The following is a 21,277-nucleotide window of genomic DNA, read 5'->3' as shown; positions in this document are numbered from 1 at the left end:
TATGAAGGATTTTGATATTTGAGACAGATGCTTCCCAGAATAACTGATGCCAAGATTAAGGAAAGCATTTTTGTTGGTCTACAAATCAAACAGGTCATCAATGACAGCAAATTTGAAGAATTTCTAGTGGGACCGGAGAAAATCACATGGAAGGCATTCAAGGAAGTTGCTGAAATTTTTCTTGGCATCTACAGAGCACCAAACTACATGCAGCTGGTTGAAAGCTTGCTTCAAGCATATAAAACCATGAAATGTAACATGTCACTAAAGATTCATTTTCAGCTTTCCCATTTAGACTTCTTCCCTGCAAATCTTGGCGCTGTTAGGGACGAGCATGGTGAAAGGTTTCACCAGGACATTGCGGTCATGAAGAAAAGATACCAGGGCAACTGAAATCCATCAATGCTGGCGAATTATTGTTGGACACTTAAGCGAGAAGCCTCAGACACTGAGTACAAATGAAAATCATTAACAATATATTTTTAACTTAGTTGAACTATTGCAAAGGATCAGCACCATTATGCAGTTAAACACACTATATTCAATAAAAGTTAATTTGTTGTTTCTCCAAATTCCTACGTGATACAAGTAGTCTGAAATTATATTTGTGTTCATCTTCAAGCAGTATATCATAAACAAAAAAAATCTGAGGAAGCAACACTTTTGAAAACATTTGTTGTTCAGTGTTATCTATTAATAACAGATTACTACTCATTGTATCCTGAAGTGTGTGGCCTGAGCAGAACAACAGCAGAGCATAATTACATGCATGAAATCAGTTTTTTCCAGACATGGTGTACCTGATGAAGTTTCCACAGACAATGGTCCACAATTCAATGGTGAATGCACGAGATATTTTGTTCATGAATGGGACTTTGTTCATACGACATCTAGTCCATTTTTCCCTCAGTCCAATGGATCAGTTGAGAAGTTGGTAGGAATTATCAAGAAACTGGTGCACAAAGCAAAAGATAATGGAGGTGATATTTATAAAAATTTGTAAGCCTATCGCAGTACTCCACTTGAATGTGGATTTTCACCTGCTCAGCTCTTGATGGGACACCATTTGAGATCCAATCTGCCAATAGATGAGAGCCTCCTGAGAACAGAGGAAGGTGAACAAGTGAAAAAATGGAAAGATGAACACAAAGCAAAGCAGAAAACATACTTCGTCAGATGTTCTCGTCCATGACCTGAACTGCACCAAGGAGATGAAGTGAGGATACAAGACAAAATGAACATTGGACACAGAAAGCTACAGTACTTGAAGAACTACAATCCAGATCATACATGGTCCAAACAGAAGGTTCAGTGTTAAGTAGAAATCACAAAGACCTCAAGAAAGAGCCAACTTTAGAGTTTCAGTTAACTGATGCAGACCAGACAAAACATGGAAATAACAACGAAACACAAGAACTGTGTGAACCACTTAGAAGTCCTACTCATGTTCATAAACCCCCAGAGAGACAGATAGAGACATGTTAAATTACGTATTTGCTCTGGTCAATATTGCTAATTGTTTTTCTTTTTAAGGAAGATATGGTGATATGATATGTAAGAATGTGATTGGAGAGTTCTGAGCATGCTCAGGGATGATAGAAAGATTGAGAAACATGGTATTGTAAAAACGTTGTGGTTGTTGTTAAACAAAAGTTCTATTTCTTCCAGAAGATGGTTCTTTATCAGTAACCCACAGTACGTATGAATATAAAAGAACATAACACAACCCACACAGAAGGCCAGTGCCACTTCTGCTGTCCAGCCCACTGCTCCGTGCTGACAAATGCGAGTGGCATTTCTAGCAACAAGCAATGCTGCCAATGTGCAGTTTGCCAACAGGAAGCACCTCTGCTTAATAATCACCTGCAACACCGCCAGTCTGCATTAACAAACTTTCTAATGACAGATAGTGATTGCATCAGCAACCCAATTCGCTTCAGATTAAGAAGCTGATCACACTAACTTCGCCATAAGGTTAGAATGGCAACAAGTTAGTAGTATTATCCCATCTCCCAGTTTAAAGTCAAATGAACAGAAATAGGACTGGGTACTATGTCACAATCTTGTTGATACTTTCAGAAGAGGGAATCTCCAACTCAAATTATTATATTTTTGTCTCCATACTTCCCCAGACATCAGCACCAAAATTTAGACAGAGTACCAGAGGATGGCACAGGAATGCTGAACTTTCATGTTAAACTGAAACCTCAGGTGGAAAAGGTTTCTGCATACAAGTGTGAGGCATTTCACTTTGGGAGGACAGAGTAGGTCAGTGAGCAGTCGGGCACTGAGGAGGGCATTAGAACAGAGCGATCGGCGAATGCAGATCTATATTTTCTTGAGAGGTGTCACAGGTAGATTGGGTCGTAAAGAGACCTTTTTGCACATTAGCCCTCATAAGCAAGTTGTTGAAGTTTAGCGAGGCCTAACTTAGAGCATTATAAGCTCCAGTCACCCACAGGAAAGATACAAGATTGTAAGAGTACAAAGAAAGTTTACAAGAATGTTGCTAGGTCTTGAGGGCATCAGTTGTAAAAGTTGAATACATTAGGATTTTATTCCCTAAAGCGTAGGAGAATGAGGGAAGATTTGATATTTATGCAAAATTGAGGGGTATGGGTAGGATAAATACAAGCAGGCTTTTCTGCTGAGATTGAGTGAGGCTAGAACTAAAGGTCATGGGTCAAGTGTGAAAGATAATATATTTAAGGGAACATGAGAGGAAACTTCTTCACTCAGGAAGGTGTGTGTGTGGAACGAACTGCCAGTAGAAGTGGTGGATGTGGGTTTGATTTCAATAATTAAGAGAAATTTGCTTAAGTACATAGATGGGAGATGGCGGGCAATGGTACAGGGAGAAGTCGATGAGCCTAGGCAGAATAAAAGTTCAGCATGGACTAAATAGGCTGAAGGGCCTGTTTCTGTGCTGTTGTGCTCTATGATTCTATGACTCCAAAAGGTAACACCAGACCTACCTGAAAAGCTGCGGAGTTCAAGTGACCTGATCAATATTTACTGTGCTAATCCTGGTTGTGAGATAGTTTCCCAATAAAGTGTTTACATGTCCACTGAAGAGTTCCATTTTGTTAGAACATATGCCAACAAAAATATTAACGTTATCTCTGCCACACTTACAAGCTAGTGAGCAAGCTAATCCGGACAGTGGCCACTTTATTAGGTACAGGAGTGGAATCCAGTGTGATCCTCTGCTGCTGTAGTCCATCCACTTCAAGGTCCGATGTGTTGTGCCCTTCTCCACACTGTTGTTTGAAAGTGTGTTCTATTTGAGTTAGTCATCTTCACGTCAATCTGGCCATTCTCCTCTGACCTCTCTCATTTATAAGGTGTTTAGAAGCATAGAAAACCTACAGCACAATACAGGCCCTTCAGCCCACAAAGCTGTGCCAAACATGTCCTTACCTTAGAAACTACCTAGGGTTACACATAGCCCTCTATTTTTCTAAGCTCCATGTACCTGTCCAGGACTCTCTTAAAAGACCCTATCGTATCCGCCTCCACCACCGTCACCGGCAGCCCATTCCACGATTGATGAAGGCCAATGCACCATATGCTTTCTGTGTTGTTGTCATTTTTTATTAAGTGCAATCGTGAACAATAGCCAGATCAGAAATGCTGATCAAGTCAACTAGTTCTCAAAGAGAACTCTGATAGGCCAATCAGATGGTCCACTGCTGCTCAGTGATAGAACATTAAAAAAAAATCATGTGTACTATTAAGAAATATTAAAGAATAGTAGAAATACTGGAGTCATGATGGTCATGATGAGGTCTACTGGAGAGAGACATTTATACACATGCTGTTCTCTATAATTCAAAGAGATTGAAGGATAAGGTTGCAGAGTGACAAAACGTAGCAGGAGCACTTGGAACTAAAAACTAATCACTACCTGGAGAAAACAGCACCTGGTCTTTCCGCACTGTTCTCCAGCAGTTTAAGGACTAAGTCCAGCCGGATCATAACTCACAAGTCCTCTCAAAAGTCAGGTATTAACCCTACCTACCAACAACCAAGCACTGCCATCCTGGTCCCTTTCATGATAGATTATGAAAAAACATGTGACTTCCCTCCCAGAGATGATATGTGTTTGTGCACTCGACTCTTGAAAGCTTGGACCCCATCGTCGCAGATGTTTCCAACCACAGCTTCTGGAAGGCTGTTCCAAATTCTGATAGCACAGTAAAAGAAACTTATATCCAGTGTGTAGGTTCTCACATCAGGCACAGAAATAGCACGAGCAGGCATAGATAAACCTGATCGTGTGATGCGCCGTCTCTCATAAGATGAAGGCAGCATGGCGCGAAGGTCTACAGGGCTGTGGCTGGTGTGTATTTTGTATAGCACAGTAGCTGCAGCAACCTGTCGTCTGTGGTGTAAACTACTGATGGCTAGCTTCTCACAAGCTGTGGCTTCATCTACACCTACAATCCTGAGAGCCTTTCTTTGAATGGAATCAAACTGGCTGAGGACACTCTGTGAGGCATTCATCCATGATAAGCAGGTATACTCCATAATACTTCGTACCTGGGCTTTGTAAACCGTGGCTCTGCCCTCTTAATCTAGTTTGGATGCTACTTTCCACAGAGCTCCAAGCCTTTGTCCAGCCTTGTTTGAAATAGTGGAAAGGTGTTTATCCCACACCAACTTGCTGTCAATATTATGACTAGCTCCTTCTTTAAATCCAGCTTGCAGTTCCCAAAATACAGGTCGGGGTTAGATGGATTCCTCTTCCTCCACATCACCATCGCCTTGCATTTAGTAGGCTCAAAGGTGACATTCCAGTTGTCTGCCCAGGCTTTCATCCTGCCAAGATCCCTATTCAGGCTTGCTGCCACTGTATTACTCTCTCCTGATCTAATTGGTGCAAATAGTGTGGAGTCGTCAGCGTACAAGTACAGCTCATTACTGCATGCATCAACCAAGTCGTCAATTAAGATGGAAAACAGAAGTGGCTCAAGTATTGAACCCTGTGGTACAGATAGATGCATTGATGTTTGAAGAATCAGGAGCCTGACCAGAGATAACAACTTTGATGGTCCGTCCATGAAGGTAGCTCTGCAGCCATCTAGGCAGCTTTCCAGATATTCCTTTGGATTTCAGCTTAACACAGAGTCCATTATGCCAGACCTTGTCAAATGCTCCTTTGATATCCAGGGCTATGACACACACTTCTCCACCTTTGTCTAAGAAGATGTTCCCTACTTTTGAGATAAGGTGGTGAGGAGATTGGCTGTACTGCTCTGCCACAAAATTGCCACTCATTGGCTGTTTGTTGTTTCTCGCACCATTCTCTGTAAATTCTCAAGACTTTTGCACGTGAAAATCCTAGATCAGTTTCTGAGATATGTAAACACTCCACTTGGCACCAACAATCATTCCATGGTCAAACTCACTTAGATCATATTTCTTCCCCATGCTGATGTTTGGTCTGAACAACAACTGAACCTTTTGACCATGTCTGCATACTTCTATGCACCGAGTTGGCTGATTAGATTTTGCATTAACAAGCGGGTGTACCTAATAAAGTGGCAACTGAGTGCAAATTCTGCTCATTAATTTTGGGACATAATATTATGTGATCTAATTCGTTGACTAAGGCAGTCGTGCTATGATTTTTAACTGCTCGCTTGTGCTTTGTTCTCATTCCGCCTCTGGGAGACACAGCTAAATCCAAAAACGATCTACTTTGTAATGATAATCCTCCTTACAGCATAGCATATAGAAAAGATTAAAACTTAAATACACTATACTCCGAATCTCTGTAGCTTGCAAATATGTCTTCCATTAACACACATCTTGATATAGCTTCTCAAATTAGTTGTACTCAACATGATTTTTTGTGAAAGATTTTGTGCTGTAAATTGCTGTTTTCCCCTCCCAAAGCTCAAAACACCAAAAGCTGACATGTTGAAATACATAGCTTTCAAAACAACCACCTTCTAAAATGCATATTAAGAATCAACACATTCTTCTGTTGACATTTATTTATATATTATTGATAATTTAAATTTTAAACCAGAGGATTGATTATACACAGAATTGTGGAATGCATGGAATATAACAATTTAAACTTTACTTATAGCATCTAACAAAACAATTTATACATCTTATTGAGCAAATCCAAGAGATAAATCAGAGTAGCTACATGACAGTCAGACCAACACTATCTGTATTCATAACAGCTTTAATAGAACAGCACCATTAATACACAACAACTTTCAGGCAGTATGAGCACAGAAAAAAGACAATAGTCAATGTGTCCCACAGTCAATGTAAAAGGCCTGCATTTTCCACACAAGCAAAGTACTGAGATAAATACATTGGAGACAGATGACATTACACTCCAATTGGCTTGAAACACCTGCAACTGATTAGAATCCAAATACCCCAACTCAGACCTGGTCCAGATAAAGACAGAATTGTTCAGCCAGTTGGAATGTAAAGCATCTTCCCTGTAAATTTTAAATTACATTTTAAAAATACCATACTTAAAACAAATGAGACAAACATATGTAAACAGTCAAAGTTTAAAGGGAAACTCACAGTGTCAGTTCAAACCCCCAGCACAAAGAACAAGACCTGAGGCGAATATTGAAATAATTGCAAACTCTAGCCAACCCAACAAAATTCATCAGCTGATAGTATAACATGTTACTGCAGCAACTCATCAACAACGTGATGAGAAGTGCACCTCTGAAGTATTCTACAGCTTTTGTCAGAATTGCAAATGATAGTTTTAAATTCAGAATAATTGATCAATATACAAAAAAGACTTGCTGTACTCTAAGTCAGGGAGTTGCCTTATCTTTGATCCAAATAAACTAAACAAGCAATTTGGACAGGGTCACCCCCTGCTTATATCAAGTAGTATTAGAAAAGTTTGCTAAGTAAACATTAAGTAACATCTATTTCAAAATTCTATCACATAGCTTATCAACCCCAGAAACAAAGGCGGAGATTAGAGCACAGGACAGCTCAAGCATGAGATTGTCATGAGAATGTCAGGAATTTGAACAACACGTTTTAATTGTTTTATTTACTGGATTATCACTATTTGCAGTTTGACAAACTAACACACAATAGCAATCAAAGAAGTGAATTATCATTTAGGGTATCAACTTGCGAGACGGAGGAAATTAGTATCCTTCACAGACCTGCAGTACAACTGCAAATGTCTATCGCTCTCAAAATAGTTTCTGTGTGAGCTTTATGAATCTCAATTTGTGAAGCAAGTGCAACCCTACCTGTGGGCTCCTAATCCGGGATCAGCAGGAACCTAAAGCAGGTGGTTCTAATTGTGTTCCACTTGAATGATCTCAAAATAAAACACCAACACAGACACAAATGTTCATCTTGTTCAAATATAACCTTCCAACTTTATACACAAGTGAAAATAAATAAGTTACATAACAAAATAAAGAGCACACCAACACACAGTGAGAAGTTAATGCTTTCCACCAGAGTCCCTTGGGTAGAACTCAGCCAAGATAGACTGTGGGATTCGTTTTAGCATTTCCTTGGGGAAGATGCGCAGTAGCTGCCAGCCGATGTCCAGGGTCTCATACACAGTGCGATTTTCATAAGCACCTGAAGAAATAAAATCATAAAACTAAAGGACAGCTAATGGATGGACAACACTTTCCAAGCCTTTAGGATACACAGTTCAAAGGTTTGAAGTTATCAGAATACAACGGTGGGGCGGTGGATAGTGAAGGTGATTTTTTTTTTAAATGCCCAAGATTACAACAGGATCTAAATGTACTGGAGAAGTGGATCACAGAATGGCAAATGGAATTTTACTCAGACAAGAGGGAGATAAGTTAACCAATAACTGGATTTTAAAAGTAAATGGTAGGCCCCAGAGAATGCTGATAAGCAGAAATCCATTGGTACAACAAATAGTTCCTTGAAAGTGGAGATGGGTAGACAGGTTGGTGAAGGCACTTGGCACACATGCCTTATCGGACAGGGCACTGTGCACAGAAGGCAGAATGTTCCCCAATCCCACCCCCCACAGTATAAAGACACACAGGGTAGGTTAAATGATTGGATTAGGGTTAAACCAGGGTTGTGGGATATGCTGGGTAGCATGTCTTAAAAGGCCGGAAGTACCTATTCTGTGCTGTATCTCTAAACTAAATAAATAGAATACTCCCTAGGACTTGCATCCTAGTCTCATCAATCCTCCCAAAATGCAACACCTGATATTTATCAGGATTAAGCTCCATATGGCCATTTTTTGACCCATTTCATCAACATATCAGGATCATCCTGTAGCCAAAGACAACCCTCAATATTGTCCACAGCTCAGCTCCATTAACCTTCATGCCATCTGTGAAAATTTGTTGATTATTCCCTTCACATCCACATCTTTCAGGTGTATTACAAACAGCAAGGGTCCCAGCACCAATCCCCAAGAATGCCCTTAGTCACTGGAATCTAATCGCAAATATACTCGTCTCCTATTGCCATACCAATTTTCTAACTTACCCTGGCATTGGCATTATACCTTCAGATAAGTTTCTATCTGCGACCTTGTTGAACTCTTTGCCAAAGTTCTTATAAACCATTTTCTACTGCATTGCCCTTCTTGAAAAGGAGGACTATCCTTCAGTCATCTGGTACCTCATTTACAGCCAAAGATCTCAGATCTCTAGTAATCTCTTAGTCTCCCATAGCAGCCTGGGACAACTTCGTACGACCCTGAGATTTATCTACCCTTAAGCCTTCCTATTTATGGAGGCTTACACTCAACATTTCCTCTTTTTTTAAAAAACAGTTGCATAGATCAACCATTGCTCTGAGCAGAAATTTTTTAAAAAATATATAAACACAGCCTAAAAATGCGCAGCATAACATTTTTGTAAAATGCATTGCCATTCAGCAGGCCAGCAGTTTATTCACAATGAGCTACCAACTTCCATTCTGTGTTACCATTTGTAACCGCACTGTAACTTGAAACACTGACAATGTAAATAAGCTGAAGCTCTAAAATGTTTCAAAGGAAAGGTTGTGGTTCATTTATGATTTAGAAAATTTATGGAATATGTTCAGTAACACAATTAATAACAGGGTATTTCATAATTACAGTGTCTATAAAAAGTATTCATCCCCCCCCAGAAGTTTTATTGCTTTACAACACTGAATCACAGTGGATTTACTTTGGCTTTATTTGACACTGATCAAAAGAAAAAAGCCTTTCATGTCAAAGTGAAAACAGAACTCTACAAAGTGATCTAAATTAATGCCAAATATAAAACACAAGATAATTGATTGCTTAAGTATTCACTCCCTTCAAGTCAGTATTTAGTCCTGAGTCTGTGTGGATAGGTCTCTTTTGGATCGGGACTACAGAACGTCGTTGGAGCTGAATTCTGAAGGAAGGCAGTTTTTTTAAAAACTTCTTCGAGTGCAAGGAGGACGAGACTGCGCAGGCACACGACATCAACAGGACAGCGCGGAGAGTTTAAAAAGGAGACCACCCTACACAGCCGACAGCTGTCAGAGCGGGCAGCGGAGTGAGTGGGAGCAGAGTGTAGGGCTTTGGCTTCAACGGGCTTCGGCAGTAAACGGGAAGAGGCGAGAGCGAAGCACCAACTCTTTTCTTCTCCCCCCCACTTTCGCGAATCGGCCCGGACAGACAGGAACAGCAGGGCTCTCACAGCTAACGGTACAAGCTAACGGTTTAAAAAGTTAATCTGTTTGGCGACATAAGTGGGTGAGTAGACTTATTTTTCCTGTTTCATTCCTGTAGAATTACAGGAATGAAACAGGAATTACACGCCTGCAGGGTTAGTGCTTTGTTCAGGGTGTCAGATGTGGGAATCCTGGGAGACCTCCAGCCTCCCTGATGGCCACATCTGCACCAGGTGCACCGAGATGCAGCTCCTCAGAGACCGTGTTAGGGATCTGGAGCTGCAGCTTGATGACCTACTGCTTATCAGGGAAAGTGAAGAGGTGATAGACAGGAGCTACAGGGAAGTAGTCATCCCTTTGGCCACAGGGGTCAGAAAACTGGGTCACTGTCAAGAGAGGGAAGAGAAATGCCCGTATAGTGGAGAGCACACCTGTGGCTGTCCCCCTCAGCAACAAATATCTTGTTCTAGATGCTGTTGAGGGGGATGACCTGACAGGGGACGCCCACGGTGACGGGGTCTCTGACACTGAGCCTGGTGCTGTTGTGCAGGAGAGAAGGAGGGAGAAGAGGAATGCGGTAGTCATAGGGGATTCCATAGTCAGGGGAACGGACAGGAGATTCTGTGAGCCTGATAGAGATACCCACATGGTGTGTTGCCTCCCAGGTGCCAGGGTACGGGATGTCTCGGATCGGGTCCTGAATATTCTGAAGGGGGAGAGTGAGCAGCCAGTTGTCTTAGTACATGTTGGTACCAATGACATAGACAGCACAAAGGAGGAGGTCCTGAAGAGAGATTTCCAGGAGTTAGGAAGGAAGCTGAGAAGCAGGACCACCAGGGTAGTAATCTCAGGATTGCTACCTGTGCCACGTACTAGCGAGGGCAAAAATAGTAGGATCAGGCAGATGAATGCGTGGCTGAGAGACTGGTGCAGGGGGCAGGGCTTCAGATTCTTGGATAATTGGGATCTCTTCTGGGGGAAGTATGACCTGTTCAAAAAGGACAGGTTACACCTGAACCCGAAGGGGACCAATATCCTGGCGGGAAAATTTAATAGAGCTGTTAGGGAGGGTTTAAACTAATTTGGCAGGGGGATGGGAACCAGAATGACAGAGCGGAGGAAGGGGAAAACAGAAATAAATCTAAGATAGTGAGCAGTAAAAATGTCAGGAAAGACAGGCAGGTGATGGGGCAAATTTGTAGCCATTGGGATGAGTTGCACTGCAATAAAGTTACAGTGAAATCAAAGCAAAAAGTACCAAATACTGGTCTTAAGGTGTTATACTTAAATGCACGCTGCATAAGGAATAAGGTGGATGATCTTGTCGTACAGCTACAGATTGGCAGGTATAATATTGTGGCTACAACAGAGACATGGCTAAAGGATGCATGTCTCTGGGAGCTAAACGTCCAAGGATACACGGTGTATCGGATGGATAGGAAGGTAAGCAGAGGGGGAGGCGTGGCTTTATTGGTAAGAAATGATATTAAATCATTAGAAAGAGGTGATATAGGATCGGAAGGTGCAGAATCTTTATGGGTTGAGCTAAGAAATTGCAGGGGTAAAAGGACCCTGAAGGCAGTTATTTATAGGCCTCCAAATAGCGGCAGGGATGTGAACTACAAATTACAACAGGAAATAGAAAAGGCTTGTCAGAAGGGCAGTGCTATGATAATTGTGGGGGATTTTAACATGCGAGTGGATTGGGAAAATCAGGTCGGCACTGGATCTCAAGGGAGAGAATTTGTAGAACATCTGCGAGATGGCTTTTTAGAACAGCTTGTTGTTGAGCCCACTAGAGGATCGGCTGTACTGGATTGGGTATTGTGTAATGAACTGGAGGCGATTAGAGAGATTGAGGTGAAGGAACCCTTAGGAGACAGTGATCATTACATGATTGAGCTCACTGTGAAATTTGAAAAAGAGAAGCCGAAATCTGACGTGTCGGGATTTCAGTGGAGTAAAGGAAATTACAGTGGCATGAGAGAGGAACTGGCCAAAGTTGACTGGAAAGGGACACTGGCAGGAAAGACGGCAGAGCAGCAGTGGCTGGAATTTATGCGAGAAGTGAGGAAGGTGCAAGACAGGTATATTCCAAAAAAGAAGAAATTTTCGAATGGAAAAAGGATGCAACCATGGTCGACAAGAGAAGTCAAAGCCAAAGTTAAAGCAAAGGAGAGGGCATACAAGGAAGCAAAAATTAGTGGGAAGACAGAGGATTGGGAAGTTTTTAAAACCTTACAAAAGGAAACTAAGAAGGTCATTAAGAGGGAGAAGATTAACTATGAAAGGAAGCTAGCAAATAATATCAAAGAGGATACTAAAAGCTTTTTCAAGTATATAAAGAGTAAAAGACAGGTGAGAGTAGATATAGGACCAATAGAAAATGACGCTGGAGAAATTGTAATGGGAGATAAGGAGATGGCAGAGGAACTGAATGAGTATTTTGCATCAGTCTTCACTGAGGAAGATATCAGCAGTATACCGGACACTCAAGGGTGGCAGGGAAGAGAAGTGTGCGCAGTCACAATTACGACAGAGAAAGTCCTCAGGAAGCTGAATAGCCTAAAGGTAGATAAATCTCCCCGACCAGATGGAATGCACCCGCGTGTTCTGAAGGAAGTAGCTGTGGAGATTGCGGAGGCATTAGCGATGATCTTTCAAATCTCGATAAGATTCTGGCATGGTTCCGGAGGACTGGAAGATTGCAAATGACACTCCGCTATTTAAGAAGGGGGCAAGGAAGCAAAAAGGAAATTATAGACCTGTTAGCTTGACATCGGTGGTTGGGAAGTTGTTGGAGTCGATTGTCAAGGATGAGGTTACAGAGTACCTGGAGGCATATGACAAGATAGGCAGAACTCAGCATGGATTCCTTAAAGGAAAATGCTGCCTGACAAACCTATTACAATTTTTTGAGGAAATTACCAGTAGGCTAGACAAGGGAGATGCTGTGTATGTTGTATATTTGGATTTTCAGAAGGCCTTTGACAAGGTGCCACACATGAGGCTACTTAACAAGATAACAGCCCATGGAATTACGGGAAAGTTACATACGTGCATACAGCGTTGGCTGATTGGCAGGAAACAGAGAGTGGGAATAAAGGGATCCTACTCTGGATGGCTGCCGGTTACCAGTGGTGTTCCACAGGGGTCCATGTTGGGGCCGCTTCTTTTTACATTGTACATCAACGATTTGGATTATGGAATAGATGACTTTGTGGCTAAGTTTGCTGACGATACAAAGATAGCTGGAGGGGCTGGTAGTGCTGAGGAAACGGAGAGTCTGCAGAGATACTTGGATAGATTGGAAGAATGGGCAAAGAAGTGGCAAATGAAATACAATGTTGGAAAGTGTATGGTTATGCACTTTGGCAGAAGAAATAAACGGGCAGACTATTATTTAAATGGGGAAAGAATTCAAAGTTCTGCGATGCAACGGGACTTGGGAGTCCTCATACAGGATACCCTTAAGGTTAACCTCCAGGTTGAGTCGGTAGTGAAGAAGGCGAATGCAACGTTGGCATTCATTTCTCGAGGAATAGAGTATAGGAGCAGGGATGTGATCTTGAGGTTCTATAAGGCGCTGGTGAGACCTCACTTGGAATACTGTGGGCAGTTTTGGTCTCCTTATTTAAGAAAGGATGTGCTGACATTGGAGAGGGTACAGAGAAGATTCACTAGAATGATTCCGGGAATGAGAGGGTTAACATATGAGGAACGTTTGTCCGCTCTTGGACTGTATTCCTTGGAGTTTAGAAGAATGAGGGGAGACCTCATAGAAACATTTCGAATGTTGAAAGGCATGGACAGAGTGGATGTGGCAAAGTTGTTCCCCATGATGGGGGAGTCTAGTACGAGAAGGCATGACTTAAGGATTGAAGGGCGCCCATTCAGAACAGAAATGCAAGAAATTTTTTTAGTCAGAGGGTGGTGAATCTATGGAATTTGTTGCCATGGGCAGCAGTGGAGGCCAAGTCATTGGCTGTATTTAAGGCAGAGATTGATAGGTATCTGAGTAGCCAGGGCATCAAAGATTATGGTGAGAAGGTGGGGGAGTGGGACTAAATGGTAGATTGGATCAGCTCATGATAAAATGACGGAGCAGACTCGATGGGCCAAATTGCTAACTTCTGCTCCTTTGTCTTATGGTCTATCAGCTTTGCGCATCTGGACACTGCAATTTTTCCCCATTCTTCTTTACAAAACTGCTCAAGCTCTGTCAGATTGCATAGGGATCGTGAATGAACAGCCTTTTTCAAGTCCAGCCACAAATTCTCAATTAGGTCGAGGTTGACTCTGACTTGGCCACTCCAGGACCCTAACTTTTGTTGTTTTTAAGCCATTTCTGTGTAGCTTTAGTTTTATACTTGGGGTCACTGTCTTGCTGGAAAACAAATTTTCTCCCAAATCACAGTTCTCTCGCAGACTGCATCAGGTTTTCCTCCAAGATTTCCCTGTATTTTGCTGCATTAATTTTACCCTCTACCTGATTCAATGTTGTAAAACAATAAAACATGAAAACTTCCAAGGGGGAGGGGTGAATACTTTTTATAGGCACTGTATATTAACATAGATTTCAAAATTATATTACCATTATATAAAAGAAAATTCCAGCTGCACGACAGCAACGGCTCTGTGTGCAAGAGCATTTCAGTAACTGTGCGACTGCGCAGCTTAGAGGGAACAGTGCTTACACGAGAATTTCACCTTCCCCTCCACTGAATACTCCAAATACAAAGTCTGCTTCCTTTGTGAATACCAATGAAAAGTATTTGTTTAGGTCCTCACTCATTCTTGTTGCTCCTAATGGCCCTGGATCCTTCCTTGTTTTTTTTTGTTCTTTTATATACTTAAAGAATGCCGTTAGATTTTATCCTATACGCTAATGATATTTGTGACCCCACTTTGCCTTCCTAATTTTCTTTTTAAGCATTTTCCTATACTTTTTATTCATACAACTGACCTCCCCAAAATTTAGTTCTCTATACATTTTTATTCTTTCTATCCAACCATCAATATCCCTTGTCCTGTGAGGTGGGGGGGTATGGCTTATTCTGTTTGTGGAAAGTCACCTCCGTTGTGATTGGCTAGTTTAGAAACTGCAGCTGCTTTCCCCGTCGGTTAACTGCCTGGTGTCCAGTTTCGAATATCCTGGGTATATGGAGAGCATATGTGGGAGGTTTATCTCTTTTCTTTTGTTTAAGGCAAGCGGTGCACATAACCATTGGGAAGATATGCTCTGCGTGCACTTTTAACACATGTTTGTTGAGTATTCAACTTTGTAGTTTCTGTCACTTGGTGAACATGAATGTTTGGTCAAATTTTACTGTTTGTAAATAAATGATTAATATACTTATTCGCAGTCAGTGTTTTTTGTCTCACTTGCCAGACCCGCAATCCTGATTCAACATTACACCTCGACATCCAGTGTTCCCTGTACTTGTTACCCTTGATTTTCATCCTTACAAAAACCTGGCCTTGAACTCATGCTACTTCTTTGAATGCTTCCCGTTCTACAAGTGTGATTTACCTGCAAGTAGGTTCTCCCAAGCTAGCTTTTCCAGATACAATCTTATTTTAATAACATTGGCTTTCCCCAAATTTAAGATCTTTGTTCCCAACTTTCTCCATAACCACTTTGAAAAATACAGTTATGGTCACAACACTTAAAATATTCCCCCTCCGACACTCTGTCCACTTGACCGACTACATTTCCCAAGACAAATTCCTGTAATACTTCTTCTCTCAATGATCTATCTACATACCATGACAAAAGCTCTCTTAGACACACCTCAAAAATTCCACCCTTTTACACCAAGGCAATCTCAGTTTATATCTGGAAAATTGAAATCCCCTATCATGCTTTAAAAAAATAGGGATATAATCTATCCCTGCTAATTGCCTACATATCTTTTCCTCTATTTCCTGTTGACAGTTGTGAGATCCATAATAAACCCCTACTAAAAAGCAACACCTTTTCTGTTCCTAATCTATACCCACGTGGCCTCATTTGAGTAGATGTCTAGGAGATCTTCTCCTAAAACCGACATAATGCGTTCATTCACGAACAGTGCAATGCCACCTCCCATCTAACCTGAAAATTCCCAGGATGCAGAGTTGCTAGTCCTGCCTGTTTTTCAACCACTCCTGCCCATTTCCTCACACACCCCTAAGATGTATGAGGTTGTGGGTAAATTGCCCCAGCTGTGCAAGTGAGTGGTAGAATTTGGGAGGGGGGTGGGAGTTGATAAGAAAGTGGAACTAATGGAAGTAGGTCTCACGTACTGGATACTTAAATATCAGAGATTTAGCGGCTCAAAAAGCCTGGTTCCATGCTGCGTAACTCTATGACACAGTATGCCACATCCCATCTGTCACTTAACAGTAAAGTGATTCTCCCACTGAGACAGGAGATTGAAATACCACATGTACTGGGTTTCCAAATACACTGGCTCATACACAGCCTTATTAAAAGCTTAAAATGCTCATTTGCACTATGCTTTGGGGGGGGGGGGGAGACAATGGAACTATTGCTTGTTATGGCTGGAAAATGAGCCCGTAAAACTCTGCTGTTTCATAGAAGAACCTGCAGAGCTCCCTCCCAACTCTGATTCTGAATGAAACTTTACCCTGAGCAATAAAATTCTTCTCGAATTTCTGAAGGAATTCCAGAAACAGTAGGTCATCAGGAGTAAGAGCTTCCTCTCCAACCACAGCTTTCATGGCCTGGACATCCTTACCAATAGCATAGCACGCATACTGAAAGAGAAAAACATTGGTGTATGTTTCATCAGGATGCCAAGGTACCATCAACAATGTTGAACATCTTGGGTACACATTATTCTTTGATCACTAGAGCTTTATGAGCCTTCCATTATACTTCTAATTCAATGAAATCAAATACTGAAAGGGGAGTACAATAGTATAGCCAATTTTTGTAATAGTAACTAAAAATATAAGGAAGAAAAAATTAATCAGAAACTCAACACAGTAACTCCAGGCCTCAATGCTCTCAGATTCTGTCAATTTCCAGAACCAAGGTTCAAACTTTGAGCTTACTAACAAGACCAGCTACTTCCAACTTCGCAAAATAATGTTGTCTGACCTTATCCCCAATGATCCAGAATTACTCATCTGTGCTGTCACTATTACCACAAAAACCTTCCTTTTCCACTCAGGGTTAATATCCACTGAAAATGTTAACACTTATAACCTGCAGAAAAGAAAGGAAATATATTGATCCTTATCAGTCCGTACTGGTCTGCAACTGTAAAAACGTCATTCTCAAATACAGTACGTGGCCTCCTCTACGTATGCGATAAGGCACACTCAAGTTGGAGGAGCAACACCTTATATTCCTTCTGGGTAGCCTCCAACCTGATGGCATGAAGATCCATTTCTCAAACTTCTGGAAATCGCCCCTCCTCAGCTCTCCTCCACCATTCCCCATTCCCTTCTCTCACCTTATCTCCTTACCTGCCCCTCAGCTCCCTCTGGTGCTCCTCCCCTTTCCCTTTCTTCCATGGCCTTCTGGCCTCTATCAGAACCCCCGTCTTCTCCAGCCTTGTATCTCTTTCACCAATAGACTTCCCAGCTCTTTACCTCACCCCTCCCTCTGCCAGTTTCACCTATCACCTTGTACTATCACTACCTTGTGCTTCTTCCTCTTCTCCCCCCCCCCACATTCTTACTCTGACTTCTAATCTCTTTTTTTCAGTCCTGACGAAGAGTCTCAGCCTGAAACGTTGACTGTTTACTCTTTTCCATAGATGCTGCCTGGCCAGCTAAGTTCCTCCAGCATTTTGTGCATGTTACTTTGATTTCCAGCATCTGCAGATTTTCACTTGCTTGTGATTCTCAAATACAATCCCACCTCAATCCTCAGGTCTGCATTTCCCTAATAATTCAGACCCTATAAATGCTACACAACGTCCCAAATTAATTATTTTTTTTCTTCTCTCTCTGTTTAGTCTTCCCTCCATCTTTGCTGAAGAATTTTAAAGCACTTTCTCCTCACACTCTTGAACTCCATCTCCACACTGTGTTGCTACATCTCTCAACAGATGCAAATTCCTTTTAATTTCTTAAGAGTGCCCTGTTCTTTCCTCTGCTCCTTACTCCCTGTCCTGCAGGATCAGGTGTGATGTACAAATAGCTTGATTAATTATTGTGTGCATGATAGCACTTTTTAGAAAAGAAAAAAGCCTATTTAGATGCCAGCCCTTATGTAAATTTAGCTTGACCTATGATAATTGAATTGCGGTTGCAGGAATATGGGAAGAAAATGAAAAGAATTCAGCTACCAGAAAATAATAAATTCCACTTAAGTTCATGCACGGTATTAGAATTATGTTATTAAAATCACTACTCAAAATCTAAACATAGATCAAATTGAGGTTTGCAAAAATGACATTGATTGTTATACAAGAGTACTAAAGGGAAAGTTGGCTCTCGCAATTCTCTCTTGAAAAAATTAGCAGGCACGAAATGGGGAGCTAATGCTCACACACTTAGATCAACTGCCCTAGCACTCTGCTATGCACCTGCAGAATACTGTGCACCTGAGGGGCAGATCAGCCCATGCAAAGAAAATTGACCCATTGCCTAACGAAGCCTGCCGAATAATCACAGGCACACTGCGCCCCACACCCACTAACATCATTTACAGACTTGCAGGCATTGCTCCCCCAGAGATCTGAAGACACAACAAAAATTGAAAAATGTAAACAGAACTTGGATCCACGGCACCCACTGCATCATCATGTGCCAGTTTCCAACCCCCTAAAATCAAGGAAAAGCTTTGCTACAGTGGAGGAACTACTGCACGGAACATCCCTCCAAACATACAGGATTGACCTCTGGCAACAAACAAGAGCCAGAACCCCACCAAACAATACAGTGCAAGACCCCACAGAAACGTTGCCAGACGGGGCACTGCTTGACAGACGGAAGTGGTGCACTCTCAACAGAGCAAGAGCGGGAGTTTGAGGGGAGACAATATGGCAAAGCGGGGTTTAAAGACCAGAAAATCCTGTGAGTGTGGCGAAAGGGTGCAGAATATTGAACACGTCCTGCGCAACTGCCCACTCTCACCTGATTCACCTGACACTGACCTGCTCAACATCAACCAAACAACACTAGAGTGGCTGGCTGTCTGGTGCGCCAAGCTATGATGATGATGATGACGACGACTAATGAGAATGAATCAAGTTCAGCTATCTAACAGGCTGCCCTCAAATGGCTTAACAAGTGACAACTGTTCCTCACCAGTTGGTTGGAAACATCCGCATGATCCTTCCGTGTCATTCCCTCTCCAATAGCAGACTTCATCAACCTCGACAGTGAAGGAAGCACATTAATTGGTGGATAGATCTATGGGAAAGCAGCACAAAACAATAATAAAGACATATATATGGAAGTGCTTAAACCAGAAGGGCTTCCTTCTTAACTGGAAGATAGTCACAAAAATTTAAAAAAGGCCTACAGATGTCACAAGTACTCAGATCAGGCTGCATCTGTGGGAAGAAAAACAGAGTTAATGTTTCAGATCGAAGTTTCAGAACTGGAAGGGAGACAAAAGAACTTGCAAGTTGTAGGGATAGCGGGTTGTCTCTAATAGGTAAAAACTAGGGGATAAGTTGTAGTCATAGAACACAGCACAGAAACCAGCCCTTTGGCCCATCTTATCCATGTCAAACTATTATTCTGCCTTTTCCCATAAAGATGCACCTGAGCCACAGAGGTCCATACCTCTGCCATCCATGTACCTATCCAAACCTCTTAAATGTTGAAATCAAGTCCGCATCCACCACTTCTTCTGGCAGCTCATTCCACACTCTCACCACCCTCTGAGTAAAATTCCCCCGCAATGTTCCCCTTAAACATTTCACCTTTCACCTTAACCCATGAGTTCTAATCTCACCCAACCACAGCGGAGATCTGCCATCTGCTGAGAGCCAGATCAGAGGCATTCAAGTTTGGTGACCAAGGAAGTTACAAGAGATCTAGGTACAATCTCTGGAAAGTCATCGCAGAGGCAAAATGGCAATTCAGACTAAACTTGAATCAACAAAGGATGATCAACAATTGCAGCAGAGCTTGAATACTATCACCTCTTATAAAGTTAAATCAAGTGACAACAGGGCTTTGCTTCCAGATGAGCTCTATGCTCGCCATGACCATCAAAACATGGAGGAACCATCCTGAACATCCACAGCCCATGAAGTTCCTGTGATTTCAATCTCTGCGGCCGAAGTGCAGGCAGCCTTCAGGAGGCTGAACCCATGAAAAGCATCCAGCCTAGACAGGGTACCTGGCCAAGTACTAAAGACCTGTGCTGTTCAACTGGAGTGTTCAGTGAGAGATCTTTAATTTCTTGCTTCAGCAGTCAAAAGTACCCAGCTGCTTCAAGCAGGCTTCAATTACCTTGGTGCCTAAGAAAGTGATAACCTGCCTTACTAACCATTGTCCAGTAGCACTTACATCCATAGTGATGAAGTGCTTTGAAAGGTTGGCTATGAAACACATCAGCTCTTGCCGGAGAAGCAACTTGGATCCACTCCAATTTGCCTACTGGAGTAACAGGTCTACTGCAGACCCCATCTCACTGTCTCTTCACTCAACCGTGGAACACCTGGACAGCAAAGATGCATACATCAGGATGCTCTTTATCGACAACAGCTCAGCATTCAGATCCTTCATCCCTGCAAAACTAATTAATATAAGCTTCAAGACCTCGGCCTCAATACCTCTTTGTGCAGTTGGATCCTGGATTTCCTCACTTGCAGACTCCAGTCAGTCTGGATTGGCAATACTTCCTCCACGATTTCCATCAGTACAGATGCACCACAAGGCTTAGCCCCCCGCTCTACTCACTTTATACTTTAGACTATGTGGCTAAGTACATATGTGCCATATTCAAGGTTGCTGATGACACCACGGTCATAGGTTGAATCAAGGGTGGTGATGAATCAGCATGTAGGAGGGAGACTGAAAATCTGACTGAGTGGTGTCATAACAGCACCTTTTTACTCAATATCAGCAAGACCAAGGAGCTGATCATTGACTTCAGAAGCAGGAAACCAGAGGTCCAGGAGCCAGTCTTCATCTGAGGATCAGCAGTGGAGATGATCAGCAACTTTAAACTCCTCGGGGTCATCACTTCAGAGGACCTGTCCTGGGCCCACCACTCAAGTGCAACTATGAAGAAAGCACAGCCACACCACTCAGGCCATGCTCTTTTCTTGCGGCTCAGGAAGGTGGTACAGAAGCCTCGGGACTCACAGCACCAGGCTCAGGAAGAGTTATTTCTACCCCTCAATCATCAGGCTCTAAAGCCAAAGGGGATAACTTCACTCATCTTCACTTGCCCCATCATTGAACTGATCTCATAACCTTTGGACTCACTTTCAAGGAGTCTCCATCTTGTGTTCTCGATATTTATTGTTTGTTTATTTATTATTATTTCTTTTCGTATTGCAGTTTGTCTTTTGTACACTGGTCTTTCATTGGATTCTATTATGGCTAATATTCTATTATGAATTTATCGAGTATGCCCACTAGAAATTAATCTCAGGGTTGTATATGGTGGCATCGATGTAATTTGATAATAAATTTTCTT

General features: G+C 42.1%; 1 protein-coding gene across 1 annotated transcript in view; it reads right to left on the bottom strand.

Moving 5' to 3' along the window:
- Positions 1 to 5,976: 5,976 nt before the first annotated feature.
- The window catches only part of LOC134350952 (V-type proton ATPase subunit B, brain isoform), a 45,323-nt gene continuing 30,022 nt past the window's right edge, over positions 5,977 to 21,277 (bottom strand). The window contains exons 12-14 of the mRNA XM_063056824.1: positions 18,925 to 19,029; positions 16,287 to 16,416; positions 5,977 to 7,605 (exon numbers count right to left, since the gene is read on the bottom strand). Coding sequence (XP_062912894.1) covers positions 7,463 to 7,605; positions 16,287 to 16,416; positions 18,925 to 19,029 — 378 coding nt within the window. The 3' untranslated portion in view covers positions 5,977 to 7,462. The remainder of the gene's footprint in view (positions 7,606 to 16,286; positions 16,417 to 18,924; positions 19,030 to 21,277) is intronic.

Source organism: Mobula hypostoma, chromosome 8 (genome assembly GCF_963921235.1).
Source record: "Mobula hypostoma chromosome 8, sMobHyp1.1, whole genome shotgun sequence".
In the NCBI taxonomy this organism is placed as follows: domain Eukaryota; kingdom Metazoa; phylum Chordata; class Chondrichthyes; order Myliobatiformes; family Myliobatidae; genus Mobula; species Mobula hypostoma.
Note: the sequence above shows the minus strand (reverse complement) of the source record. Positions and strands in the feature narration are given on the sequence as shown.